Consider the following 20,867-nt stretch of genomic DNA (forward strand, 5'->3'; position numbering starts at 1 on the left):
CATTGTATCCTTTGGATCTGCTGCTTGCAGCTTGTTGTGTGTAACGAGAAAGCAATTCCACAATCATTCTCTGACTGTTCAAACCGTATCGACACGCTTGCATGATATGCTTTGTGGCGCTCATTGGAACTAGATAACAAAGCAAAACATGCAGTTCGCATATTTTCAGCGCAAGCTCCCCATCCACCTTTCAGAAGACTAATAGCTTTTGGAATATGGATTTGAGGAGGGGTGGGTGGGAAGAGTTTTGTTTCTCTACCAGAACCTGATGTGGCTTATATTTTCCCTCAGAGGACAGCTGGTCAATAAAAGGGAACAATCTTTGAACTGCTAGATGCATGTTAAAGGTAAAGGTAAAGGGGACCCCTGACCATTAGGTCCAGTCGTGGACTACTCTGGGATTGCGGCCCTCATCTTGCTTTATTGACTGAGGGAGCCGGTGTACAGCTTCCGGGTCATGTGGCCAGCATGACTAAGCCGCTTCTGGCGAACCAGAGCAGCGCACAGAAACGCCGTTTACCTTCCCACCGGAGCGGTACCTGTTTATCTACTTGCACTTCGACGTGCTTTTGAACTGCTAGGTGGGTAGGAGCTGGGACCGAGCAATGGGAGCTCACCCCAACAGAGGCCCACAGATGTGTGTGGTGGAGTTATCACTTTGAAGAAAGGAGGAGATAAGGACAGGTAGGGACTATGCACTGTTTGTAAGAAGGAAGGAGGCATGCTGTATACAGAGTGGGTTTGATGGGCTGAGGGGTGTTTGGCTAGAGGTAGGGAAGGGAAACCTTTTCCAATGATGCTAGACAACAACTGGTCAACATCCCTGACCATGCTGCATGTGGCTGGTGAGAGTTGGAGCCCACAGGTTTTGATAGCTGCAGGTCCACCACCTCTGTTCTAGAACTACCTGAGCTGCTGTTCTTTCAATAATTACATAGAAGTAGAACTGAGCTAGTTGTGGCTTATGATGTCACTGCTGCACTGTGACCTGACAACCCTGACCGGGCAACAGAAAGACAGGAAGCAGCAGAAAGACTAGGGGCTGAGTTTTACATATTAATATGAACTCATTCACCAATTCTCAGCCTGCAGACTTTTAGCCCTGGCGTATTTACGACTGATTTGGTTAAAAGACAGAATGTAGGCTCCAGTGGTTGTCCTTGGATCTCCAAAAGTCTCATGAGACATCACCACAAAGTTTAACTGAACTGGAAAGGTTCATAAACAAATCATACATGGCTTGTGAAAACGCACTTGGAGTACCGTGAGAAGCAGACCTTCCCTTTCCTTTTATAAAGACACAATTCTGTCATTGAAGACACAAAGCTTTAGCTCCATGACAGCTGATTTTCAGTACCTGAGATCCCCAATCTCTGTACAACGTGGGCTAATAAAGTTGAGCCAGCAACAATGGATTTCATTTCAGAGCACAGGTTTCAGCTGTAAAACCTTAAGTTTGTTTTGCCGAATAAACTATTCAGACACTGGGTATAAATCTCTCTTTATTAAGTACTGAAGAGCCTAAGAAAATAGATGTGCTTGTTTCTTTCAGATATCATGTGCCGCAGAACCAGGCTTTATCGCCATTTCATTGTTGTTTCTGTGGATGTGCTAGCTGTTTTAGGGTTTGATAGTTGATATATTCCTCAAAGGTTTTCATACTCTTTGGAAGACGTATGACTTCAGCTTGTGAAATGACGAAGTTGAAAAAGCACTTCAGAGTAAAATTCAGCTTTTAAAAAAAATATGACAGTATAGGACAGTTTTTATGTTTCTGATGGTGGTTTTGGTGATGAAAGTGAGTAACAATCCTTCAGAAATCTTTGCAATGCTAAACTAGTTGTTGCAATTCCGTCCTTGGCAGGAAAAGCTACTCTGCTGGGCCTCTTGGAAGCACCAGCAGATACCACCATTTTCTCCTGACCCAAAAGGCTTTGGAGGAAGGGAACATAGTGGTGGTTTTGATGGTTCACACAACCAGTAGCACTGTGCTCACTTTAAGAACATTAGAAGAGCCTTGCAGGATCAGACCAAAAGCCCATCTAGTCCTGCATCCTGTTTGCTCTCAAGCACTCAAAACAAGAGTGCTTGGTTTTGTGAGTGTCCCTGCTTAAATGCTGACAGTATTCTAACAAGCATCTCTCCTCCAAAATGAATGTGGCTGTGGGTCCCACTTCACTATAATTGCCTTCTACACTGTTCTAGCAACATATATGAAATGATGAAATCTTCTATGGCAGCATATGCCAATCTGATGCCAACCAGATGTTTTGGACTATAACTCATCGTCATCCCATGCTAGCTGGGCTGCTGAGAGTTATAGTCTAAAACATCTGGAGGGCACCAGATTAGCAAAGGCTGGTCTAGGAAGTGTGCACACCCCAATTTTTGGCCAGTGGCATGACTTCTCTTATGACCCCCTGCCGTGGGATATGTTGTTCTGCAGCCAAGCTGTAAGTTCAATGTATTAAATGTGAGATAGTGGCAAGCAAGGCCAGTGTTACTCTAATGAGCTCATATCAATGACTAGAGCTGAAGGACCTGATCAGTGCATTGGAGGGAGCACAGTGGCCAGAATGATGCCCATCATAAGTTGTTGGACTACAACTCCCATCATCCCTGACTACTGACCTTCCTGGCTTGTGGCTCATGGGTATTGTTGTCCAACATCATGTGGAGGGCATGATGTTCTCTATTCCTGGAGTAAGCTGTTCTGAGATATCTGAAGGAAGAGTGGGATATTCAGGTTGCATAATAGCAACAATAATCTTGACATCTCCCCACTAAATGCTAAAATAAAGAGTAGTGTAGTTAGCAGTAGGGTTTTAACCAGAAAATCAGTAAACTGTGTGCATCATTTATATAAATGCTGTTTTAGAATTACTAAAAATTAAGTTGGGCTGAATGATCCAAGGAGAAATATGAAACTAGTTCTGTAAGGCCTTACAGCGTTACAGTTCATTGATTTAAATCAGGTTGTTTCGAAGTAAGTATTCATAGGATTGCAATCTCCAGTGATGCCCTTTGCCACCAAATTGTCTCTATACAAGAGAAAAAATTGTGTGTGGGGGGGGGGGTTCCTGCAGATGTTTATGCATGTTACTGATTTTCTGTTGCTAATCCATTATCAGTTCAGAAGAAAAAGCTTGGAATTTTTTATTTATTGGATTTTTAATTTTTTTAAAACTATTTTGCCTGGACCTCGTTTTGATTTGTGGTCTACATGGTAATATGGCACTTCCATTCCTTGATTGCTAGCTGTCTGACCCGTTTTGTAACCAATTAGACACATGCATATCCACCACTCTGCTTTCTTTAGAACATTGAGGAAATCAGTTGTTGGGGGGGGGCATTTTCCCGTCTATATTTGGACATGCCCGATCGTTGAAGCATTTGATTGAAGTAGTTGAACTGCTTCCCATAGCAAACAGTGCTCACTCTACAAGTGGTTTAGCTCTATGACCTGAAATGCATTTGTATCCGTAGTAAGAAACCATCGTTGAAAGAGTCTTGTGTTTTGTGGAGACACACTGACTATCATTGATGCTTTTCTGAAGCAGCTTGCCCTTGAACAAGACAGTCAGATATAAGCCATTGCCTCAGGATGTTTTCAATTGATTACTGAATGGCTACAGAATTAATTTGGGTATCTTTCAGCGAGTTGCTCCAGTTCAGTGTTTTAATTTCTTTGCTTGACTACTGCTGGAGACATGCATTCATATTTCATTATAAGGAATTTATATGTCACATACATATACTTAACAGATACATTATTATTGGTTGATTGTTTTTAATTTATTGCCTGCCGTTCACCCTCGGGTCCCAGGGTGGGTTACAGCCATTTAAAATGCAACATTAAAATAATATTTAAAATCTACAATTACAAAAAAATACAATGACAAAAAATAGGGTGGGTCTATAAAATATACATCTTGCACTGGATTAAAAAAATCAGGAAAAGGGAGATAGATAAAACTGCTATAAAATATTGTGCTGATTGAGATGTTTAATCTGAAACCAAGCTAGATTGGAGTTTGTTGGGGTCTCTGGCAGCCTCTGTTTACCTCATGGATGTTGGCTCATATTGTGTATATATGATTTGTATTGTTTTATTGGTACCGTTGTTGCGGGTTTGTCATGGCCTTTGGCTAGAATAATAAAATTATATTATTAATAACTATTATTATTATAAAAAACAGAATTACACACTGCTTACAAGGCTTAGTCATTCCTTCATAAGACTCAACATCAAATTGCTGTTAAAAAATAAATAAATACATGGGTAATCCAAAAGGGAGCAGATAATATTTTCTTGTAGTAGAAAACTGAAATAGACGGAAATCTGTGTATATCTATATCTGTATCAATAGCTGGCAGCCCTATCCTATGTTGGTTTGTTCAGAAATGCATCTAATTTTACTGGGAGAAAGCACTATGTAGTACTGTAGCCTTTGTATACAAGACGCATCTGAATATTTTTCTAACTAAACGTTCCAGGTTCCCCCTGCAATTCATAGGACTTAGCTTACTTTAATCTAAGGCTATTGTTCTCCAAAAGTTGCCTATATTATTATTATTATTATTATTCCTCCTTGCTGACAATTATAGAGAGCAGTGGCATAGCGTGGGTTGTCAGCACCCGGGGCAAGGCAAGTAATTTGTGCCCCCTAACCCGTGGATTTGCGCCCCCTAACCCTAACCCCCAGATGTTGCGCCCAGTGCGGCCGGGCCCCCCCCCGCACCCCCCACGCTACGCCACTGATAGAGAGAACATGCAATGGAAACTTAATAGACATAATTAATTGGTAAAGCAAATAACTGATATAAAATGTTTAATTACCTCAGAATTGATTTGTTTTTAATCACCTCCATTTGTTTTTGCGGAATGTGGTTGCAAATTCTAAAACCGTCTCTCCCCACCCCCTTTTCTCTCTCTCCTCCTTTCTAGATTGAGGAGGATACGTGGCAGAAATACTACTTGGAAGGAGTTGCTAATGAAATGTATACAGAGTATCTTTCTAGTGCCTTTGTCGGTTTGTCATTCCCTGCTGTTTGTGAGTAAGTATTTATACAACCATTTATTTGTAAGCCGCCTTCTTCCTCTCAAATGGCACCAGAAGCTCCTTGTTCCAAACCCAGTACAGTTGTACCTTGGTTTTTGAACAGCTTAGTTCTTGCAAGGTTCTGGCTCCCGAACGCCGCAAATCTGGAAGTGACTGTTCCGGTTTGCTATTTTTGGAAGCTGAATGTCCGACAGGGCTTCCGCGGCTTCCCATTGGCTGCAGGAGCTTCCTGCAGCCAATCAGAAGCCGCGCTTTGGCTTCCGAATGTTTTGGAAGTCGAATGGACTTCTGGAGCGGGTTTCGTTCGACTTCCAAGGTACAACTGTACCATGGTTCATTGTTAATGCAACAGCATTGCAGGACATCTTCAAATACTAAGGTTTTCCCCCCATGTACTGTAAATGCATTTAGAATTGATGTGAAGTGGGAGTGGGGTTTTTTTTGGGAAACAGACTACTTGTGATCTGTTTCTTAGAGCTATCTTCCAAGAAGTAGGACATTGCACATTTTGTAGACATACCATGAAAGCACAGAAATTGGTATGAAATTCTGCTCCCCATTTTTGCTTTTTTAAAAAGGCAGCTCCTATCACTGTGAAAATGAGCTTGAAAGTGTCCATGCAGATTTGTATGAGGCTTGTGAGCTGAATAGGATTTCCATGGGTCAGGTGGGGCTTGGGTTCCTTCATAACTCCCTAGCACCTCCTCCCATCAATAGCTGAAGCAGAATAAATTAAGCAAATCTAGGCAGAGGGGTATTATTTTGCGATATACACGCAGGTCACAGAATCATTCTTTTATTTTTCCAGAATGCTGATATCTACTTACTTTAAGTCAAAGTACACACAGGACTGGTCATTGCAGGATGGGATTACATGACACATTGCTTCCATTATGAACAATTATAAAAACTGACCAAAACAAGAATAATCAGTGCCAACCGCAAGTTCAGGCTTATTTTAATTGTCATATAGATACATTTCACAAAGAAGAGAGCTATGTTGACTGAGACATATTTAGGATACTGACATATTATAGGCTTTGCATTGCATATATTTTCATACCTATAATAGAGCTGGACCAAAATAATCATCTACGGAATGAAAACAGCCACATAAGCTGTTGTGCAAACACTTGGATGCTCTAGTAGGTAAATTCTATAGTGGATCTCATGCTTGCATAAGATACTGTACAAGGTCTTCTGCAAGCAGAACATCAGCCTTGGGTTTAATTTTAAACATGCAGCTATCTAGGTATAAATGTCTCTTCCGTGAGTGGAAGTTGGTTCTGATTGTGGCTGGGCACTTACAGACTTCCAAGAACTTGCAGACAAGCTTCCTGGTTTAATCAAAAGTTGGGCAATTTAACTGTTGAGTAGCTACAACCAGGTGACTGAGCTGTACACATGGTAAAAACGAAGGGTTATGATGGCAGGGAGGGAAAGAATTGTTTATAACAATTATGTCAATAGTTGTCTTGCATGCCAGAGAGTTTATTACTATACATCATTCACAATGCCTTCAATAAAAGTGACAAACTGCATCTGTCATCTCCATTATATAATATGTGCAGTGAAAAATTTCAGGATTGTCCAATACAGTAAATCAGCTTAACATGATTAGAACTGAATTTCATTAAAAGAGCCAAATACATTTCAACCAAAGACTTCCTCTGTGACTGTTCTTAAACTAGTCTATGACCTCTTGATTCATATTAAGATACAATAAATGGCCTCTAGCTAGTACAATAAACTTATTGAATATAAACTTTATTGATTAATAATATACATACAGATACTATCAATATATATATTGGAAGACTTTGGTCAAAACTATTTTTGTGTTTTTAATGAAATTCAGTTAAATCAGTTTTTTGCTTTTCTTTTTCTTAAATGTAGTAAAGTTTAAACCATTAAGAAATATAACAGTGTGTAACCAAACAAAGCCAATACCACAGTCATATTAAGTACAGTGGTGCCCCGCAAGACGAATGCCTCGCTAAACGAAAAACCCGCAAGACGAAAGGGTTTTCCGATTTTTAGCGGCTTCGCAAGACAAATTTCCCTATGGGGTTGCTTCGCAAGACGAAAGCCCATAGGGAAATCTCCGGGGACAGCGGGGAAGCGCAGCGCGCCTTCTCCTCTGTTCCCGGACCTGTCCTAAGGCTTGCGGTGGGAGGTTTCTCCGCTCTCCCGGGAAGGCAGGCAGGGGGAGCAAAGACTTTTGCCCCCCGCCGGCCTTCAGAAGAGGTCCAGGACCTCTGGCGGGGGGCAAAAGTCTTTGTCCCCCCTGCCTGCCTTCCCGGGGGCTTTTAAATCGCCCCGGGACAGCGGAGAATTCCTCCGCTGTCCCGGGGCGATTTTAAAATGCTGGCGGGCGGCAGCGCTGCCGCCCGCCAGCATTTTAAAATCGCCCCGGGACAGCAGAGAAGTCTCCGCTGTCCCGGGGGCTTTTAAAATGCTGGGGGACGGCAGCAAAACCTTCGCTGCCGCCTGCCAGCATTTTAAGATCGCCCCGGGACAGCGGAGAAGTCTCCGCTGTCCCGGGAAGGCAGGCGGGGGGGGAGCAAAGACTTTCGCCCCCCGCCGGCCTTCAGAAGAGGTTGGGGGACAGACTGTCCCCAGACCTGGTCTGATGGCGGTTTCCATAGGAACGCATTGATTGATTTTCAATGCATTCCTATGGGAAACCGTGCTTCGCAAGACGAAAAACTCGCAAGACGAAAAGACTTGCGGAACGAATTAATTTCGTCTTGCGAGGCACCACTGTATTGGACAAATCTGAAACGTCACTGGAGATTTTAAAGATGATGACTTGTTTGTTTTTTTGGAGACACCCAACTTACCCTTGGATCCCAACGGGACAGTAGGTCTGGTGGCCAAATGACCAACTGATATTCAGATCCAGGGGGGCAAACATTGTGTGTGATGTGCCATAATGTCAAAGCTGTGTCATAATCAGGTTACCATAGAGGCAGATGTGAGGGCATCAGGCCATATGTGTGTGTTGGGAGCAGGAAGGAAGCGCCCAGACTGAAAGGTGTTGCCTAAAATAGGTTGCCAGGAAGGAACCTGTTGTCCTAGTAGGGTAATTTCATGGAGAGAAATTGAGGCTAGAACCCAAGGAAACAGCGAATTGAACACGTTATCAGTAATGGCTCATGTCCACAATAGTGGCTGGCTGAATAATCCTTAGTTGGATAACTATTGGACAACTGTTTTCCATTCTCTTCCTGCATGCTATTTATTGATCATAAGCAGTTCAGGGTTGCCTCTGTCTGGCTGTAGTAATAGCAGGGCCACACATAGTTTCTAAGCTTGAGCTGTTTGATGGTAGCATGCTGATTTTAGCTATGCTAGTGCTAACATAGTTTGAATCATGCTCAAATCATGTTCTTACTTGCAATGAAAATAAAGCACCATCTATTTCACACTGCAAGTCTTCATTCCATTTAGCCTTCAACCTACACAGACTGTGACAAACTTTGGATAAAACATTTTTATTTCCACATAAAACTGCTCTGCGTTTTTGTTTTTTCAAAATTAGTAAGATGTTTCAAATACATTTCCATTTCTGATGAGTTGGCCATTTTTATTTTTATTTTTTAAAAAGAGGTGTTTAATTCCTGTATTAGTAACTATTTCACTATGAGATACAGATTATCACATAAAAATCTATACATAATAAGGTTACCAGATTTTTTTCAATGAATCCGGGGACACTTTTCAACTTGATTGGTTTTTGTATGGGGACTGATTTGTAAATCCAGGAACTGTCCCCAGGAAACGGGGATGTCTGGTAACCTTAAATTATACCATATATTTAAATTCTCATCACATAATCAAGTGAATCTCAGCAATTATATGCAGATTACAATTTTACTCTTTTTTTAAGGAGGGGTAAACTCTTTGAGTTGCATGTTAACGTCATTTCCATGTAGCATTCCATGTTGGACTCTTTGAGTTGCATGTTAACGTCATTTCCATGTAGCATCATTTCAGAGGCCTGATTCTTTCATCGTTAGGAAGGGGCATGAAGAAGTGAGGTATAGAAATACATAAGATGCTTTCCTACTCATCCTTTTTCTAATCACCCCTGCCAGTGTATAAAACTGATTTGTGAGTTTATGTGCTCACCATTAGCAGGGTTTGCAGTAGTTTGCAAAGCTTGGTGCTTAGCTTATTAACGTGGTGAGCAGTCCCCGTGGCTTCATATGAATCTGAACCGAAAATGTCACCTGCTAAACATAAAATCTCAAATGATTCTTGCAACATTTTGCAGTGCAGCTAATCATGCCCCAGTGGGCATGGTTCACGTGAAGCAAACCCAGTGGGAGCAAAAGCTCAAAGCATTTTTCATTGTCAAGGCAGCTGTGTTTCCATATGGTTCTTGAAAACATGCCTACGCTATGCCTGTGTTCAGTCTACGGCTATCATTTGTACCAAGTGCCGAGGTAGAATCGATAAAGAAAGAGGCCTTTAATGAATTTTAGGAGCACCCCCAAAACATTGGCACGCTCCTGAAGTATTTGATTATCTGGAAACTTAATTATCTATTTTCTGATTTAAATTAAAGAGAGGCAGTAACTCAAACTTAACCAACATTTTAATGATAACATGATTCCTCACTTCGGGTTAATTAAAGCTCAGCGGCAATTAGGATGTGGTGTTGTATATCACCAAGCTTGGAGCATGAATATTTTCATTACAGCAAGGAATTTGTGTTTTGTTTCATGGTAACATGGAATACATTAAAATGTGCTTGTACTTGGTTCTAGAAAACAAACATAAATTGCTTGTACCTATTGTTTAGTCACATGGTGGCACACCTATAATAAGCTGTTTTGATATAATATACGGAGATGGAGCACTTTAAATAGCCTTTCGTGCTTTAAAACAGTTTGTAATGGATATTGCTCTTTTATAGGGATTGATAATCCGGTTCTTAAATTGCCACCCAAAATGGTGCCTGAAGAGAAATGCAAAGCAAAATGTGCATGTGTGTTTATTAGGCAAAAAGTCTGAGGAATTTGAAAGGAAGGGTTCTGATTAAGCTAGCACAGTTCTCAGAAGGCTTTTCACAGGTCTCAACCTTAAAAAAAAGACGAGCAAAGAAAAGATCAGGGCCAACGTGTAAATTGAAATTCAGAGCAACTCCAAGTGAAAAAGAAGTGGGGGGAAGTTCAGAGGTTTGAGCTGGCCAAACATGAAAGTGATTAAAATACTGTAGTTTTTCTCTTCGCTTTGTGAACTTTATTTAGGGACATGGGCTGATGCAGCTTGTTCCTCACTCTACTTTCCAGCAGCACAGTGTATCCCTATATCACAATGTTTGGCTGGTAATACATCACAATGTTGAAAAGCTGATATCGCCCAGCCCATGTCTCCTCTTTTCCAGGCTAAACACACGCAACTCCCTCAACCATTCCTCATATGGCTTGATTTCCAGACCCTTGATAATCTTGGTTGCCCTTCTCTGCACACATTCCAGTTTTTCCAGTATCCTTACATTGTGGTGCCCAGAACTGAACACAGTATTCCAGGTGTGCTCTGACCAAGGGAGAGCAGAGATGTTAGTACTATTACTTCCCTTGATCGGGATGCTATACTTCTGTTGATGCGGCCTAGAATAACATTAGCTTTTTTCTTACAGCTGCATCACACTGTTGACTCATGCTAAGCTTATGGTCAATTAAGACCCCTAGATCCTTTTAACACATACTACTGGTAACACATACTACTGGTAGATCTTGTGTAGCTGGTTCTTCCTGGCCATAGAAAAGCAGCATTTCTGAGGGCACTGTTGCATCATGTAACATTGATCATTCGGGATAAAGCAGATAATTTTTCCTAGGGGGCTGGATAGTAAATTCTTTCAGGAAGCTCAAGATAAAGGAATAAAAAGTGTTCCTATTCAGAGCTGTCTTAGACTGAGGACCACCACATTGTCCCTGTTGTTCGAGCCTTGTTCCTCTCCATCAACCTCATTAATTAATTACTTCCAATTTATAAAGCTTAATTATTTTTCATTTACTTAGTCAAGTGGGATATCTATGGCATCTTCTTGGAATTGAGAGGGCAGCGAATAGAAGGAGGTCTTATTATTATTTTACCCTTTCCGGTTTCCTGCTCTGAGTAGTGGTTAGGAATGGGAACTGAAATCACTTCAGAGTTTTTGTTGATGGTTTGGCGCATCCGATAAAAGGTTGCTGCCACACACAGAGTCAGAGAGGTCATTTGGCTGGCTACTAACAAGGCTAAACGATACAAATAAATGATTTGCTACTTGCTGCAAGTCTTTTGCTTATCAGTTCTTCTTCACAGAACCATCCTGGGGCTTCAGTGATTTCCAATTATTTAGGTCCCTAATAAAGGCCTGCTTCACAGGGCCACACACCCTGCCTCCATGCAATCTGTTTGAGGTGAAATCAAGCGGGGCTCAGCTGAATGAATGCCTGCCTACCTACAGATATAGAGTTGCAGTATTGCACAACTAGATTTTTTCATAACCCATGAAAATGTTGCATGGCCACAGCCAGTTTTCCACCATGCAAATTGGCTCTGAGTAGGAGCAAAAATTAATGTAGAAAGCCAAACTCATGGAATCGTTGAATTGGAAGGAACCTGCTCCTTTCCCCTGCCAATCAAAACATATTAGCGTTTTGGCAGTGGCAGAGGGTGTCCAGAGAGTTTTACTGTGTGTGTGTGTGTGTGTGTGTGTGTGCGTGTGAGAGAGAGAGAGAGAGAGAGAGAGAGAGAGAGAGAGAGAGAGAGAATGCACGCACATGCATGCATGCATGCAGAAGGGTTCAGCAGTCTCTTGGGTAGTCACACTGACTTTTAGTTAGCATTAGCAATGGAGGAAGCAGAACCAATGAGGGTTTTACCTGCTACTGTTGCCTCTGCCAGTGCTTCCTCACAACCCTTTCACAATGCACAGAGAGAGAGAAGAAATGAGAGGTGTCACTGGGTTCTGCCATAGACATTATTCCCACTGAGGTCACATATGTCTATACATGCACCTGTTCCTACAATAAATGGCACACGGACTAAATTTCCCCACTAGTAATCCTGGGATTTGCAGTCAAATCTGAGTCTGTGGTGGGAAAATATTGTGTTCCATGTGCCTTTGGGAAAGCCCGCCTCCACTGCTGTCGCCTCCTCCACCTCCCTTGTAAGGTTCATATTTTATCTTAAGGCAAGCAGAGGAGGAGGAGATAGCAGTGGTAGCCACTTCACAGTAATTATTTGAATGTTCAAACAGAACACCATGAAAACTCCGAGATCTTTTGCGATTAGTAGAAAGGCAATCACCCATTCCTAATACCAGCACTTTTAAAATTGTACTGGGTAGGGGTGGAATTGGCAAGAAAAAGACCTGTTACTAACCCCTGGCTATTTTGAACCAGTTGAATTTTCTCCTAGTAGAATATAGAGTTCATTAAAGTTCATGAGCTTCAAAAGTTACTCTTACTAACTTCCTGTATGGGTTGTCATAATTGAAAAAACAATTTACTCTAGGAAAAGGCACTTGTTGGCTACTGTCTCTACCTGTGAACCCAAGATAAGTCCTGGGACTTGCGGCATATCCAGACCACATGCTCTGTCTGTGTTTTTTTTTGGGGGGGGGTGATGTCCCAATAAGGGGAACTGCCAAATCCCATACCAACTGGGCCTCCCACAACGAACATCTCCATCATGCCTGGCTTGAGTTTTAATTCATTCACCCATATCCTGATGTGAAGCATCTGTTGAGCGCTTCTTTTGCCTCATCTGGCTCCATTGAAAAGAAGAAACAGGGGAGAAAAGGAGTAACAGAACAGAGCTTACTGATAGCACTTCTCACCAAATCTCCAGACAGTTTCTCAGAGCAGTTTCATGTTGATATTAAACACAAAATTAAAAAGAGATGTTTAACATTGCAATGTGAAATATTTTTTTATTTCTCACAACTTGGAAACATTATTTTCCTTTCCTTAGAGAACATGAGCCAGGACCAAAATGGGTTCCAAGTGTGCTTAATGAGGTTGAATGTGATTCTTCTTCTTCTTTTATTTTACAAGATCTGTACCTCAGTAGTTGGAATATAGGTGGTAACCATGAAGTCATCATTGTCTTTAAAAAATGAATAAATGATACTGAAGTTGGTTCTCAGTTCCTTATTCAACAAAAAGCTGTGTGAATAGCCTAAATGGTTTATTTGACCCTGCACCACAAAATATGTATCATAATACCCCAGATCATGTACTTCCATCATCTGAGAACTCTCTCCTTTGAGATGCGTCATCGTTCTGTGGGACATCATTCTATTTTCAAACTGCTGACGTATAGATCGTGTCAAAAAACAACAACACACTTACTCAACACAACTGGTACCAATTCACCATTTGGGGTGGCACGACTCAGGAATTATTAAAAGTGAGTGCAAGGAATCATTGATTAAAAATTTGATAGTACAATTTGAAAAATAGTCTCAAGGCCCAAATTCAGTCCACCACCCCTGTTCTAATTGGTTGATTGAAAGTTCACTCCCTTTATACACCAGCACCTATCCTTAATTCTAACCACCAAGTGTAAAAAGTGTGGGGGGTGCTTACTTAATTGAGCTAATATCCATGTACTGTAAATTAATATTTTGTAGGTTCATAGGATTGGAAGGGACCACAAAGGTCAGCTGACCCAGGGGTCAGGGTAGATGGAGGTCAGTCCTGCACAAACATAGTCCCCCTCCCCCCCAAAAAAGCACTTCAGTTTTGCTTACCTTTTTTGATTGTAGCACCTGAGCTTGATGAGGCACATGACTCCTCAGGCTTGAGGAATCACACACCTCCTCCCAGAGTTAATGAACCCCACCTGGCCAGCTAGTGAGCTGGGCTGTGGGCCCTTGTTTGCCACAGCCTCCTAAAGTGTCCCTTCGGCTGCTTCCTATGCATCAGAGCCTGCTGTGTTCATGGAGCCAGGGGCCCCTCTGGCTCTGGTGATGGGTCCTGCTCCTCGGATTCCTGTGTCCTGACCCCCATCCCATCGCCTGTTACTCTGTGAGTACTTCCTACACCAACTTCTGCTTCCCCATCCTCAGCTTGTGTGCTACGCCCCTTGCCAGGATCCTGTTCCTCCTCTCTATTGTCCTGCCAGTTCATGACAATTCATCACTTTGGATATTTTTCCCTGTGGTGTCAAATTAGTGAAAGGTGTTGTTTTTTTGTGGGAACTTCTGTCTAGCCTCAAGGTCCATAAATAACAACACCCTAGTGGTCCCAGGCCCTAAGGAAGTTAGATTGGCTTCAACCAGAGCCAGGGCCTTTTCAACTCTGGCTCCGGCCTGGTGGAACGCTCTGCCTCATGAGACCAGGGCCCTGCAGGATCTGATTTCTTTCCGCAGGGCCTGTAAGACAGAGTTGTTCCGCCTGGCCTTTGGCTTGGAGCCAATTTGATTCCCTCCCTCTCTTTTTTCTTCTTCTTTCTTTTCCTTCTCCTCCTGCGATGAGGCTGCATTTTAATATTTTAATGTTCCATTATTTTAATGTTGTATTTTATTTTTGTTTCTAAGTTGTAATCATTCATCTTGTTTTTATTATTGTTTGTAAGCCGCTCTGAGCCTGGCCTTGGCTGGGGAGGGCGGGGTATAAATAAAAAAATTATTATTATTATTATTACTGCCACATGCTAAAGTGGAGTTTTAATGCTATTGTGGTGGCAGGAATGGTTGGATTCTCTGTGTTGTTTCCTTTTCACAATTTCTTAATCTGTGCACTGTAGGTGGAAAGGGGTGACTAACCTTTTCTTTTTCTAGTAGCCTTCTATTTTCTATATGCGTTGAAGTTTCCAAAATACTGATACCAGTCCATGTTTATATCTGTGTGTTCCATGATAATAGCAGATGTTGGGGTGGGGTTAGTGAACTAGGTATACAGAATGTTTCAAATTTATTTTATGTGAGTGGTAAGTTCAATACCCCCCCAACACCCCCCCAGAATAATAAATTAGAATAATTTATTTCTCTCTAGGCAGGTGGAAACAGTTGATCCTCTGTGTTCATCCTGCTGTCATTAATAAAATGTTAGCATTTCAAAAAATAGGAAAGAGTAATGTCTTTTTAAAAAAACTTTTTGTGAATCTTGCTATAGTACTTACACGGTGAAAAGCATTTATTAGAATCAATATGTTTGCTATTGTTGGTTCCTAACTTCAAGAAGGTCCCTATTGCAGCTGCCGTTAGAACAGTAAGCTGCGGAAGAGGGTGTAAAAAAACTGGGATTTTTTCATTTATGTAAGCCCCCTTCATCGTGTTCCCCTAACTTTGAAACATTGTTTTCTAAAACTGGCTTCATGGGAAATGGTTGGTCTCATATATATGAAATCAGCTGGCTTGAAACAACATAAAGATTCTTGCTTATGCATTATGTAAAGCAAGGGTAGCCAATATGGCACTCTCCAGGTGATGCTGACTGCAACTCCCATCATCCCTCACCACTGACTGGGGATAGCAGGAGCTGAAGTACAGCCTCGTCTAAAGGAACCAAGTTGGCTACCCCTGAACTAAATTGTGCTTGTATCAGCCATGTGGAATAATCTTCCCTTGGAAATAAGACGTGCACTGACAAGCTTAGTGTTTGGCACAATGTTGTTTTGCTTACCCAACGCAGGTTTAGCCTCAACAGTGCTGTCGCCTTTTACTTCCAGCTGAAATTGTGTCTTGGTAACGTTTGTAATGAAGAAGTGTTCATTTTTACCCATGATAGGGTGACTGTTTTCTTCCTTCCTTCTGGCAGGCTGGTGTTTGCGAAGCTAAAGCTCTTAATGATAGCCATAGAGTACAAGTCGGAACAACGGGAAAGCAGGTAAGTCATTGTCGACAAAACCATTTTTCCTAAGGCACCTTTGATAACTTGGCCCGCTTATATTTCTTCCTTCCTTCCCTTGAATGGATCTTTATACCTATGGAAACATTCTAAATCTCTCTCATTGTGGCATCGCTGCACCAGCTCACATAACCCAACCAAATGGCTGCACCATCTCTCTTCTGACCGAGACTCCCATGAGGATGGTTGAAAGGAACAGTGTTTTAATTTCTGTTGCTAAACGCGCTCTCGCTCTCTCTTTTTCCCTGCCCCAAATGCACTGCATATTTAGGAACCAGGGGTAGCAACTTAGCACCCTTCAGATGTTGTTGAACTACAGTTCCCATCATCCCTCACCATTGACCATGCTGTAATCCACAACATCTGGAGGGATCAATTTTTCTACCCCTGCATAAAATGCTGCAAAAAAAGAACCCCAATCTTGATGCAATCGTACATATAATTGCATCAACTTCGTTTTTTGTTTTGGTTTGCGGTGTTTGTCCGTGTTTATCAGTATTGCAAAAGGTTCTTTTCTTTGAACTAATTCTACAGATGGTTCCGCTTAGTCCTTGTAAATACACAGCTACTATAGATGTGTGTATAGTTATCGGTGAAAATAATTTCTTGTAAAGATTACATGTAGCTCCATGCTAACTATTGCATAATTCACTTTGAAAGTGTCTCTTCCGACACAGTTAAACAGATTATTGAGGCCGGGGGGGACCTTGCCAAACATTTGTTTCTTAATGCTCTCCAGTGATCATTTGTTCCATTGGCTCAGCTTCATTTTTTCCATCTTCACCTTCGCAGTCTTCTTGCCTTTTTTGCCCATAAGGCTTTTCAATTCCACTGTCTGGGGGGGACTGTAGATGCCAGTGAGTTTCTTCCAAGCCAGGCTCAGAGAAGAACATCAAGGGCTTATAGAAGCCCAACTCAGATGAGAGGCAAGCTTTTAAGACCCCTTGATTCTTTCTCTGCTTGAACTGATATCCAGATGGGAGAAGAACTGCCAGCTTTCCTGACTGGCAAATGCTGTTTACAGCCTAAGCAAAGCCTTTACCAGACAAGGATTATGGGTGTGTTGGTCTCCAAAGGCTGCACACACCTCTTAAAAGTTGTCCCCCTGCCACTGTGGGCACATTTATATAGAGAAGAGGCATACAAATAGAATGATGGAATAAATGCATAATGGAGCTAGGTTGCTCCACTACCTTTCACAGGGCCAGTTTTAAGAGTTGCAGGGGTGAAATCAGAGGGTGGTAACCTAAAGCTGTCCCCACATGGACAACTGCAGCATTTCCACACACCCCAAGCCCCAGGAAAAAATACCTACGTTATCCCCCTTGGAATTTGAATAATTTCCTAGTTAAGCTGGGAGGGGGGGTATGCTATGGAAAGCTCACCTGTCTTGACCCACAATATATTGTATACAAAAGATTGTGGTATAATCATGTCTGGTGTAGTGTTGGGATTGGCAAAATCATGGGTTTCCACATTGCTTACAGCAATGTAAACAAATAAAGATGAGGGCAACACAAAGGAAAGGAAAGAACAGGACTGAAACTATGAGAAGGTGCTTGCCGCACTTGTTGGAAATGAATGTGAATGGAAGGTGACCTTTCAAACATTCATAAAGCTAAAGATGAGTGCAAAGTAAGGGAGTTCGGTTTTCTAAACAGCCCTGATTAGGTCTGATAAAGACAGCTTACCAGTTGAACAAAACTGTGCTTTCTGATAAGGTTTTACAGTGGAAATTTATTGCGCTCTTTGTTAATTCACCTGTGCACCAACCTCTCCTGGGTTGAGGGTGAACCTAGGCCAGTCATTCATTGGAAAGGAACGTTCAAAATTTGGCACACTTCCTTGGCATTTTAAAGGGACGACACCCCACCCCCCGAAATTATTGATCTCCTACTTGGTGTCTTATCAGTTTTGCTTTTTGGTGACCTAGGTACTCTCCGAAAACACAGATTCAGCACTCTTTGTTATACTAATGTTTGGAGCAAAAACATGCACGTTTGGTCCTACGTATCTCCTGTAACACTTTGCCGACAAGTGATATGTAGAAAGGGTGTATGTGATCCCAGATGTTTGTTTTATGTTGTCAAATACTAATCTCTGTTTATTTCAAAGGGATCCCAGTTTCAAAAATTCACAAACTTGAAAGCTGTTCCAGTTTCAAAATAGATATTGCCATTGAGAAGCCCCACAATGTATTGGCAAACATAAAGTCTATGCTTGATTTTGAACAGAGTTGTTCATTAGTAGTCGAGCTGACTGTGGCTTCCCTCCCAATAATGGCATTGCTGCAGCTTTCCTGCACAATGCGGTGATGAAGTTGGTGCTGTGTGGATGCACCAGCAGAGCCAATCTGACGCTTCTGCTGGAGAACCTGCACAGCTCTTCTGTCCTGTCCTGTCCTGTCCAGGTAAGCTGCTGTGGCACTGGTGACAGGACGATGCCTCTGCCCTACCACCCCAGCTGCTACAATATCCAATACCACATTCCCAACAATTGCTGTCATACGTTACTCCGCACATCATTCAATAATTCCTGCTCTGAATATTCACAGTAATTTCCTTTGTTGCCATTTACTAACATGTGCATCAAATGTACATTTCCCACATCCTTTCTTTAGTAGCACACTGGGCAATCCCTTCTTTTGAGTTAACCAGAGTGGTTTTCATGATTTTCAAAGGAAACTGGAACAAATCTTTCATCACAAAAGACAATATACAGTATATATATATATCAAGATCATTCTCTTAGAAATTAAGGCTAGGGTACAACGAGCTACCTGAAGGTACACCCAAGGGTTTGGGCATGTCGTTGATCTTTTAAGCTTGTTTTTAAGGGAGTACTGTGAGAATTTTAGCAGGGAATTCTTGCATAGGTGAGCATCCTGAGTTCGGGTGAATGGAACTGAAGATGTCACAGCCTGAAAGGAGCAGGCTGCACCCCCACTTTCTCCTGCCCCAAAGTTCCCTAAACTTACATTGGAAATGGCTGCAGTAGCGGGCATTCCCAGCCCATAGCGAAGCTTCTTTTCCCATTATAGTTAGTAGCCTAGGAAATGCCAACAATAATTTATGGCCAGTTGTGTGAACCATTAAACCAGCTCTCTGGTGACCAATGCCTTGGCATACCCTAACATTTATCAGCTGAGTAATAATAATAGAATCATTATCTGTGGTATACATATTGATTCTCCCCCTGCTCCCAGTCTCACCACAGTCACTAGTATTGTGTGTCACCTTCTGGTATCTCACAAGCTAAATTCAGTGGAACTTGATTGCAGGAGTATACATTTAGGGATGAGTGTTAGTATTTGATTGAAAAGGGGGCTTCCAGGTGACTCTTCAGTTTAGGTCAGCTGGACCCACACTGCTGAGCTTCCCAAGTGGGTGGGTTCAGTTTGCTTCTTGTCTTCCTTCAGACTCAAGGACACCATCATTTGCAACCCAATGCAGAACTGAAACATCTAATCTAAGAGCCCTGCAGAGGGAAAGTTAATCAAGCAACTAGATATTTCAGTACCCTACTAAAAACACGGTTTCCTTCCTCAAATACAACTTTGACAGTGTCTCCCCCAACACACTTTTCTTCTTTTTGCAAAAGAAAGTAAAAATGGAAAGAGAATCAACACCCTTCTCTCATACACCCCATGTTTACTCCTCCGTTGAACTTTCTCCCTGTCTCTCCATTTTGTCCTCATTCTCAGCAGAAAAACCTTTTTTTCATTGAAAAAAGAAGTGCAAAACATGTTGCAGCCTGTGGAGGACTTGAAATAAAAGGGTTTTTTTGCCTTTGTTTTGGTGTCAGTTGATTTCTTACCAAAGTGTTTGATTTGCATTTTTTTTTCTTGTCGTTTGCAGAAGCCGAAAGCGGTATGCCCTCTTCGTTACCTTTCCTTCCAACCTCAGCCCTACCTTCACTCCTCCTAACTTCAGGACTAACCCCTTGCCAAGAGTACAGGAAGATAACACCTTTGTCTATCTTTCTCTCCATATATATACACGTAAATATATGTATATACACATCCAAGTGTGCATACATATATATATATATATGTATCTCTATATATGAGGCCCCCCCACAGTTTCAAAGAGGAGAGAGAACTTTATAGCAACAGTTTGTTTCTTCGTTGGTTCTTGTGACTCTCGCATTAACTTCTTTGCAGGAATATACCTATATCTATATATATATACATGCACACATGTGGGTATATATACAAATGAAATTTTGATTCCAGGCTTCTATATTAAGATGCCAGAGGTGCCTAAGATTATTACAGTAGGAGAACTGCCTCTCCTGTTCCGTACTCTCCCCACCCCCTGTTTTATGTACCTCCCTTATGTTGCCACAGTGTCTGCTCCCTGTCTATTAACCTCTGCACTGCCCCATTGTCTTTGTCGTATTCACACCTTTGCTGAGAGATCCCTTGAGTCCTCCTTCAGCATACCTGTTGTACACACAGTATTATTTCCATGTCCTAAAGTTTCACCTTCCATTAACAAAGTACAAATGTGTTGATTTTTCTTTTTGTTTACATTTTAAAGTTTGGGATATATAACATTCAGTCGGATTAATTGAGAACACGGCGTCACACAGAGAAACAACTATATTGTTTTATCCATGCACAGTGGGTGGCTCTTTGTCCTACATGTTCATATTCATACCAACATGGGAGAGGCCATTTACTGGGACCTTTGAATGAGTTGGCTAATTTCTCCACACTTTGCACTGGCATGTTTTGCATACTACTTTTGTGGGCCGATATTCAGCGCCCCATCTCGAGCTTACATGCCATCCTGCTGTTTTGGATTTGAAATAAGTAAGGCATGAACTACCAAATCCCTTTTACTTCTGTATTGCTTCACAAGCCTGCACTTCCGAGGGTGCCCACTGGGACCTCCTCAACCTTGACATACTTTCATTGCTTCTTGCACTGCATACCCCAACC

At 41.9% G+C, this 20,867-nt stretch overlaps 1 protein-coding gene and 1 long non-coding RNA gene across 17 annotated transcripts in view; one reads left to right on the forward strand and one right to left on the reverse strand.

Moving 5' to 3' along the window:
• Positions 1–20,867, forward strand: part of KCNMA1 (potassium calcium-activated channel subfamily M alpha 1) — a 547,562-nt gene that overhangs the window by 383,953 nt on the left and 142,742 nt on the right. For 10 of the 15 annotated variants that reach the window (XM_081913468.1, XM_081913470.1, XM_081913472.1 and 7 more), the window contains exons 15-17: positions 4,949–5,058; positions 15,833–15,901; positions 19,780–19,791. In XM_081913468.1, coding sequence (XP_081769594.1) covers positions 4,949–5,058; positions 15,833–15,901; positions 19,780–19,791 — 191 coding nt within the window. The remainder of the gene's footprint in view (positions 1–4,948; positions 5,059–15,832; positions 15,902–19,779; positions 19,792–20,867) is intronic. The other 5 variants (XM_081913474.1, XM_081913476.1, XM_081913477.1 and 2 more) reach the window with 1 other exon arrangement.
• Positions 988–8,146, reverse strand: LOC309371237. 2 transcript variants are annotated; one of them, XR_014168952.1, is made up of 4 exons: positions 7,907–8,146; positions 5,891–5,973; positions 2,632–2,722; positions 988–1,686 (listed from the first exon to the last, which is right to left on the reverse strand). It is a non-coding gene; the product is annotated as an uncharacterized lncRNA (long non-coding RNA). The 2 variants fall into 2 exon arrangements; XR_014168953.1 differs by having other exon boundaries at positions 988–1,732.

This window comes from Podarcis melisellensis (assembly GCF_964234715.1).
Source record: "Podarcis melisellensis genome assembly, chromosome: 5".
Classification (NCBI taxonomy): Eukaryota; Metazoa; Chordata; class Lepidosauria; order Squamata; family Lacertidae; genus Podarcis; species Podarcis melisellensis.